This window comes from Pteropus vampyrus, unplaced genomic scaffold (genome assembly GCF_000151845.1).
Source record: "Pteropus vampyrus isolate Shadow unplaced genomic scaffold, Pvam_2.0 Scaffold71, whole genome shotgun sequence".
Classification (NCBI taxonomy): Eukaryota; Metazoa; Chordata; class Mammalia; order Chiroptera; family Pteropodidae; genus Pteropus; species Pteropus vampyrus.
Window position 1 is genome coordinate 3,553,475 of NW_011888852.1, and position 9,456 is coordinate 3,562,930.

Below are 9,456 nucleotides of genomic sequence, written 5' to 3' on the forward strand. Positions count from 1 at the left end.
GTCTGAAATTTATTCATAATTAATATTTGTAATACTGAAGTTTAATTATTGAAAAAGTTGGATCTACCAAAGCTATCAAGAATAATAATTCCAAAGGTATTTTTTATTTTCAGATTACTGTGCCATGCTATGAAGGACCACATAGTTCGTGTTGCAAATGAAGCTGAGTTTATTTTGAACAGACAGAGAGCTGAAGACGTACATAAACATGCAGAGTTTGAGGTAAGCTTTTGGGAGCAGATGAGAGTCTGCTTTTCCGTTATAAGCCTACCGTCACCAATGGTGACTTTACAGTAAGAAGAGTTTTTGTAAGAGGAAAATTTCAACAAGGGCAGGCATTTCAGTTCTTCAGTAAGTGTCAAACACAGCACTAGTTTATTTTCACCTCATTTACAATATGCCAGTGACTAACCACTTGGTAGACTGAAGTTCTTCTAATTTACTCTTAAAATCAAATAAAATTTTATGATGCAATTACTTTAATAATTTTTAAGTTAGCAGAACATACAGACCATTAGAGATGGATATAACAAGTAGTTATATGAAGTCAGTTTCACCAAACATTCAATAATTTATTATTTATTAATGTAGCCTTCTTTAGAGTGGCCATAGGTGATGTTAGTTCGTATTTCATTTTTTTTTTTGTAATTGACATTTTATTGACAATTGAAGCATTGCTATTCCATGATATATACGTAGCTCTGTATATATAGACAGAAGTATAATAGTTTAAAAATCCTCATAAGTACCTTGAATAAAGAACGAATTAACTGTCATTCTATTTTATGTGCAAAAACTAAAGGATGTTGAAGTACTATACATTCCATAGTAATTGTATTTTAATTTAAAATATTATTTTTATATTTCTAGCATTTATATTTTTAGTGATTTTTTTGCCATTATTTGTATTGCCTCAATTCAACAAATATCCCGATTTTAATGTTTTAAATATAACAATTACTTCTGTTCAAACAAAATTGGTTTCATAAATATTTAGGTAATCTGGTGTTTGGCTTAAGTTGGACTGTCCCTGGCCTTGAAAATAATAAATAACTCATCAATTTATTCTCCTGATGCAACATGCGAACAAGTGTGGTGTGGCTGGAAATCAGAGCACAAGATTTCAGTTTTGATGAGGTTTTTATCTCAGTAAACCAGCTCTCTTGGTTATGCAAGTTGATGTCCTGGGTCCAGTGATCTCTGACCTAGCTGCTGAAAAGCGTGAGACTGAGAAATAGCCTTTGGCGCTTCAGTACCAGTAACCTCTCCTTCATTTGTCAGATGAGACAGTGCACAGATGTCATGTGGGATTGCAACAATCTTATTTTGCAAAGGATACCAAATATTTTAAACTTTGACTAAAGTACATTGACAATTAAGTGTTTGTCAAAGCGACTTTTCATGTCACCTCAACAATAAGTAACATTTGGATATTTATCAGGGTATCTGGATGACAAGATTGAATTATATGTTCTTTGAAGAATATGTTTAGGTTTAAGATGTGTCAGAACTCTAAACAAAAGAAGAATATTCAATTAATTTTTGACTTCACACTTTATGAAAATTAAGATTTAGAATAATAAGTGAATTCTCTGCAGGACCACTTCTGACTCAATCATATTTCTACTAAAAAAATCAAGATATTTTATGGGATATAAGCAGATCAATATTTGTCATGCAAAAACATTTAAAATAAGTTTTTAAGTAGCTAGATATTAGTGACCAGCTTCAATGCATTTTTAAGCAAGGTGATATCAAGCTAATGGCAGCTTTTAAACTCCTTTTCATTATTGTCCCCCTAAAAAATCTTTTTGTCCTAACTGTTCCCCAGTGAAATTTTATTACCACCAACATGCTGCATATCTTTCTGTCTGTGTACTGTATGTACATCTGTACTTCATATGTAAAAAGAGTAAGATTTTTTTCACATATCCCCAACACCAATTTTCACCCCCTTGGGGATGAGATTACTCCTATTGAGGCTGCATGGCCAACGGTGATAAAAAGCTATGAAGGGAGACGTGAAGATTCAGTGATTTTTAGGTTACATATACATTAAATGTATATAATATAAATCTATTTTGAGAGTATTATCATTGTTATTTAATGAATGTACATTTTTTTAACCCAAATGTTTGAGTGTGTTCTTTTTAGGTTAGAGCTATATTAATAAATGATGTGTGCGTGTATGTGTATGTGTGTGTAGTTCACCAAACACTTACCATTTTTCAATTATAGAAGATTTTATAAAAGTCGTGACATTTTACTAAGACTTTTTGAGAATTTTCTCTATCTCTTATATAAGCTTATAATTAACAAAGAAAAGTGTATTTAATTTGAGATGGATACTTCACAGTTAAGATTTTTTTTAGTTAACCACTGTAATTGTTAAGGAAGAAAAATGAAAATTTAATTTTACTCTCCAATGAGCTAATGAAATATTAACCTCATTATGGAAGCAGATCATTGTACTAATTGGTGATTCCCTGTACAAAAAGATAAATTGGAAAATGAATTAATCCTTCTGAGATTACTGTAGGTTATTTCTCTGAAAGAGGTGAGTTGTGGTCGTGCCCTCTGTCAGTAGTTAGACTGAGCGCTGTGTTCAGATACTTCTATGAAACAGTTTTACATAGTAATGATGAATGTGAGCAAGTTATATGTATTTTTTTTAGATGTGTGAATTTTTTTTTCCTTCCTATTTATATTACTCATGTTACATACTTGGTAATATTAAAATTTACAGTCAATCCAACCGATACAAAAATTATTATACAAACAAAGTCAAATACAGTTAAAGAAATGGTGAGCTTCATGTTCATATTAAACCTTTCGTTACACAATGAGATTGATTAGCTGTGTTACTAACACCAGCTAGCGTGAAAACAGAGCTGACAGGACAGCTGATTATTAGAAAAGATAAGGATAAGATAGTACTTATCCTGAGAACCTTGGGACACATTAAATTCTAGAGTTGGGAAAGATTATAGAGAAAACCATGTCTTGTCGCCTCATTTTATAAATGTAATACTGAGTACAGTGGTAAAAAATAATTTTCATAAAGTGCGAAATAAAATCCAGGTCTGGTTACCTAAACCATTGCTTTTTCTTCTACACAATATCGACATTTATGAAATAGAAAACTTTAAATTGCGAGTTTTTTTATCAGAACTATAACTCTTATTTTAAGTGAGATATATACTATATTGGTTAAAGCTCTATTTACATTTTTAATAAGCTGATTTTGTTTCTAAAATGATTGTTTTTGGAATATATTAAAATCAGAATTTAAGAATCGGAAGAAACCTTAAAAGCTATTAATTACTTTATATAACATTATCCAAATTATTTTATGTAGACTTTATGTATAAATACATAGAACACATTTTTACAAATTTGAAAGGCGACTATATGTATTCTTGAGAATAAGCTTTCAAAAGATTACATTATCTGAGCTTTGAAATTGAATTATCATTTAAGCTAAGGTTAGATATCATTCCTTATGCATAGCGGAAGTTGTACATCAATCGTTACGCATTGTTTATATTCCTTTGTAGTCGCAGTGTGCCCAGTATGCTGCTGATAGAAGAGAGGAGGAAAAGATGTGCGACCACCTTATTAGTGCTGCTAAACATCGAGATCACGTCACAGCAAATCAGCTGAAACAGAAGATCCTTAATATTCTCACGAATAAGCATGGGGCTTGGGGCGCAGTTTCTCATAGGTGAGTTATAACAAATTACAAGTAATTAATAACTCATAGGTTAATTATAAGTGTTAAAATTTTTAAAAGGACTGTACATTTTTTAATTATTTAGAAAATGTGATTTAAAGTAGAAAAAATTACTAGACTTATTTCCTGGTGTCTTTAGGAATGCCTCTTTAGAATGATTTAGGAGACAAGATAAACTTTTAAAAGTAGCTCCAGTGGAAGTTATTTCTAATTTGTACTTACATGTAACATAATAAAATTTATTTAGGCAACTATTTTAATCTAGAAAGTCAAATCTTCTTACTTATTAAATTTATATCATTCCTAGTTTTCTTAATTATCAGTAATAATATAAGCATTTACTAGAATAGGTAATACATTAATTTTTTTTTCTTCCATATTTTTCTATTCAGTCTTTCTTAGGAAAAGTTTCATCTCAGTTTAGGGCATTTATGATATTATATACAGTTCAATTAAAATCAAAATTGGTTATTTAGAAATTACAGATGTTCTCCTTTCTACAGTTTGCTGGTTATAATTTTTTGCCCTCGGCACAATGAAGTTTTCTAGGAAAATGGGTAGCAATGGAGGATGTCGCTATATTTAGATTGCTAATGTTATTTATTTTTACATCTTCATTTTATTTGATCTCGTTAAATGTTTTTATTAAGTCTTTGGCAGAGTTTAGGGGTTGGTTCATGTGGACAGGACACTACTCAGAAGAATTCTGGTAGAAGTGATTCTGTTAGTTGGGGAAGAACATTTGAATATGACCAGGGTAGTATTCGACCAACTGTCCTGGGATTTCAAGTATCAGGTGGATTTAAGAAAACTTTATTATTTTTAATTACAAGTAAAATTATAATACATTATCTTTAAAAATAGTTAATAGTCAGTATTTGTTTCTTATAATAACAGTAGTACCATGACATCTAACCTTTGTCAAATATTTATTGTGTGCCAGGTACAACACTAAGAACTTTACGTGAATTATTTTGTTTAACCTTCCAAACATCTCTATTAAGGTCGATACTGAAAATTTTTCCATATTACAATGAAGAAACTGAAGATTTAAGAGGTTACATAAAATGCATATAGTATTACACAGCTTGTACAAATAGAGGCATAGTGTGTCAGTCAGGGTTCTCCAGAGAAACACAGAAACAGACCAGTAGGTTATATGTGATAATAGATACAGACCGAGATGTTGTGTTTTAAAGGATCGGCCTACGTGATCGTGGGGGCTGGCAAGTCTGAAATCTGTGGGGCTGCCTGGCAGGCTGGAGACCCAGGCAGGGTTCCTTCTCCAGAGAACCCCAGTCTTTTCTGTTAAGGCCTTCATCTGATTGGGTGAGGCCCACCCACATGATTGAGAATAATATCTTTTACTTAAAGTCAGTTGATTGTTGGTGTTAATCATATCAGCAGAATGTTTCACAGCGACATCTAGACTAGTATTTGACCAAACAGCTGAGGCCATAGCCTAGGCACGTTGCCACATAAAATTTAACCATCATGTAGAGTAGCAATAATATGAACATTTTGACCAGCTGTAGACATCGTCTCTCTCTTTGTGTCATCTGAATGAGATTTACTTACTTAGTTATATATAGTCAGGGCTGTAACATTATGTTGCTAATAATTCAAATTAGCTTGTATGACTCAAGATATTGCCGTAAATGTCTAAACTGTATAGTGTTTGGGTTTTACTATTTCGTTAAGTAATTAAAATGCAGCCAAAGGACAGTGACCTTCAGAGTGTCAGTCTCGTGGTGACGTATCAAATGCGTTTCCTGCTCTGCTCACTCTGTATGATATCTCATTAGACTGACAGAAAGACTGGCAGCATGACCCCTCAGCAGAGGAGGTGCCTGTCCTGTCTTGCACATTAATTCCCAGTGCCGACTCACTGAAAAACAGTGTTACCATCCTCCTTTCCTTAAGAGGGTCACTGAACCTTAAATCTTTTTTTTTTAATTAAATAAAAGTTTATTGTTTACACTCAGGTTGCTGCTGAACTTTAAATGTTTAAGGGCGGCTGTGTTCTCCTCTAAGCTTCCTTAGTATTTGGTGAATTAAAAAGCCACAGTCATTGGACCCCATCTTTTCTTCGTCTTACCCTTAACTCTAGTCCAGATCTCTCCCTTCTCCTCAGACCTTTATATCCATCTGCCTACGTGGCATCTTACACTTGGATATCCATGAGTCACCTCCCTTTTAACAGGACAAGGGAACTCCAGCCTTACGGATGCCCTGGCCATAAATGTTGCTCTTAGCCTTCGTCACTCTTCATACATTCAACATTGAGCCCTTTGGCAAGTCCTCTTGTCTCTGACATAAATTATATCCAGTATGTGACAACTTCTCACCATTACTTTTGACGTCACCTGACCCACAGCACCGTCATTTCTGACTTGTTGCTTCAGCGTTTTCCATAGTTTTCCTGCTTTTGCCCTTGTTCCCCCGGAGTCCATTCTCAGCACAGTGGCCTGGGTGATTCTTACTAAGACGTACATCCTTTTCCGCTGCTCGTGAACCGCCAGAGCTATATGCAAGATGGTAACAAGTCATATGTGGCTATTCAAATTTAATTCGTAAAAATTAAATTTAATTAAAAATTCAATACCTTCGTTGTACTAGCCACACTTAACTACTCAACAGACATGTGTGGCTGGTGCTGCCATATTAGACAGCACAGAACATTTTTATCATCGCACATAGTTCTGTTGGGCAGCACCGCTCCAGAGGCTTCGCACATCACTGAGAGGAAACAAACAAACAAAACGGTGACCTACAAGGACAAAGAAGCGTGCTATTTTTGATAGAATAGGCAGAGAAGGCCACTCTGGTGAGGAACCACTTGAGCAAAGACCTGTCTGAGCATTTCAAGCAGTGGGGACAGCGTGCGAAAGATGGAGGTGCTTGGGCTGCCATGGGGTGAGCCCCGGGCTAAAGGCACATGACCTGGCCTTCGTCAACTCTGTGCCCCGTCCCCTCCTGCTTCCCCTTGGTTCTTTTTGTTCCAGTCACTTTGGGTTCTTGATGTTCTCCAAGCTTGCAGGGCATGATCACTCTGCTTGGAATGCTTTCTCCAAAAAAACCCATGTGGCTACTGGCTCTCCCACTTTCTTCAGCCTTTAATTCAAATGATGCTTTCTCAAAAAGGCCTTTTCTAGCCCCCTTGTCTGAAATTCTTCTTCCTCCAAATATTTTGTAATGCAGGTCTCTGCTTTATTTTCCTTTTACAACATTTATTACTATCTAAAGTATAGCAGATTTTACTTATCAGTTTTATTGTTTCGTTTCTCACTAAAATACAAGCTCCACGATAGAAGAGATTTTTTCTCTTTTGTCCACAGTGGCACCTATAATAATGTCTAATGCATAGTAGGTGCTAAATAAATGTTTCTGAATAAATGAATACCTTTTTTTACAGGGATGATACTGATGATAGAATAGAATAATGAATTATTCTGTGGTCAGGGACAGTTTTATATTTTAAATGAAATAATTTTATTAAATGAAAAAAATACTTATTCCTGTGTGAAAACAAAGCTCAAACTCACCTGGAAATGGAATGAACAATTCTTACTTTGTTAAGTTATTTAAATGGTAACACGGAAGATTGTATGCAAAATACTTAACACAGTATTTGACGCATAGTAAATGTCTCATATTTGTTAGGCTCCTTATTTTTTTTGTTAGTCAGCTCTTTGCTAAGAGCCTTTTTTTTTTTAAGACTTTATTTTTTAGAGCAGTTTTAGGCTTACAACTAAATTGAGAGCAAGATATAGAGATCTGACTCCTCCCCCCACACACAGGTGTTATCCCTTCCCTTTTATCAATGTCACTCACCAGAATGGTACATTTTTTTACTAAGAATTTATTAAGAGTTCTTTGTGTATTTGGATAACACTCCTTTATTAGATGTGTCTTTTGCAAATATTTTTCTCCCAGTCTTTGGCTTATCTTTTTATTCTCTTGACGCTCTTTTGTAGAGAAGAAGTTTTGGATTTTAATGAAGTCCAGCTGATCTATTAATTTTTTCATGGATAGTATCTTTGTTGTTGTATCTAAAAAGGCACCACCATGCCCAAGTCATTTTCTCCTACGTTGTCATCGAAGATTTGTATAGTTTTGCGTTTTTACATTTGGGTCTGTGATCCATTTTGTGTTAATTTTTATAAAGGGTGTAAGATCTCTGTCTAGATTTATTTATGTGTTTATTGGTTCTTTCAGCACTATAGCACTGTTTTTTGTTGTTGTTGTTTTCTTTTGTTTTGTTTTGTTTTTTGAAAAGGCTGGCTTGCCTTAGCTCCTTTGTCAGTTGCCTGTATTTATGGAGGTCTCTTTCTGGGCCCCCTTCTCTGTTCCATTGACCTATTTCTATTCTTTTGCCAGTACTGCGCTGTTTTGCTTACTTTAGCTTTATGGTAATTCTGGACGTTGGTAGCATTAGTCCTCCAGCTTTGTTCTTCTCCTTCCAAAGAGCCTTTTTAAAGTAATTTCCCATACCACTTAGTCACCCTCCAACTTGTAATGTATACTTAAAATTTGTTGATTTTATTCATTTAATAAACAGATAACTCTTGAGCTTCTATTTGTGGTAGCATAGTGATGAGCAAAACAGAGTTGCTCTCTGTCTCACATAGTCATAGTCTAGTAGAAGAGACTGATATGTAGGAATAAATGATATAAATACAAACTTTAGCAAATACTAGGGGAAAATATAGGGTTCTCTGAAAGAGATTGTATAACAGAGGGTCTTCATTTAGGGTAGGAAGTCGGGGAGTCTTCTTTGAACAAGCTGCGTTTAAGCTAAGAACCGAAGTGATGAGCAAGAGATTGCCAGCAAAGGTTGGTGTGTAAGACATTCAGGAGAGAAATATTACAAAGACTCAGAGCTTAGAAATAACAAAGTAAACAGACAGGAGGCTAGTATGTCTACAGCTTCCTGAGCAGTAGGGATAGTGGCTTGAGATAAGGCTGGAGAGTAGCATATGAACCAGATGATTTAAAGTCTTGTAGATCATGTTAAGTATTTATGACTTTATCCTAAGTGGCATGAAAAGTAGTGAAGGGTTTTGAGCAAAAGAGTAACATAATCTGGTTCATGTTTAAGGTTGGTCTGGTTGCTTTATGAAGGCACATACTGGAAGAAATCGGGAAATATGGTCACTCTGTCTATAGCCAAGTTCAAATGTCACCCTTTCCATAGCATTCCTTGGCTTGTTCTCTCTTCCCCAAATTTGCCCCCTCATACTTTGTTGTTCTTATCTGCATCGCCGTTACCTGTGATACATCACTTAATGTTTTATAGCTATGCGAATGTGCCGGTCTCTTTCAGTAGACTTGTAGCTTCCTAAATGGGGGGAATGAATAACACATCATGCATATTTACAGTCTTCTTCTCAAATATATGTTAAATCTGAGGAATTTCATGTCTATAATTTCTACTTGTTTTACTACTTTTATTTTTTGACTCAGCGATGCTGCTGGATCAAACATAATTTAGCTTTTGAATTAATGTTATTGATCTTTATTTCAGCCCTGAGGAAAAACTAGAATTTGAAAGCCCCTTTAAAATGCATGTTCAAGAGTTAATGCTGTTAAGTAATACTTGGTATGTACAAACAGTTTTTCTTTATTTATTTTATCTTTTGAGATCGGATTTCTATTTTTTAAACTACTCGAACCAAATTTAAAAATGGGCAAATGACCTGAATAGACATTTTTCCAAAGAA

General features: G+C 34.4%; 1 protein-coding gene across 1 annotated transcript in view; it reads left to right on the forward strand.

Moving 5' to 3' along the window:
• NBEA (neurobeachin) overlaps positions 1 to 9,456 on the forward strand; it is a 600,762-nt gene that overhangs the window by 300,829 nt on the left and 290,477 nt on the right. The window contains exons 36-37 of the mRNA XM_023531608.1: positions 114 to 222; positions 3,558 to 3,724. Coding sequence (XP_023387376.1) covers positions 114 to 222; positions 3,558 to 3,724 — 276 coding nt within the window. The remainder of the gene's footprint in view (positions 1 to 113; positions 223 to 3,557; positions 3,725 to 9,456) is intronic.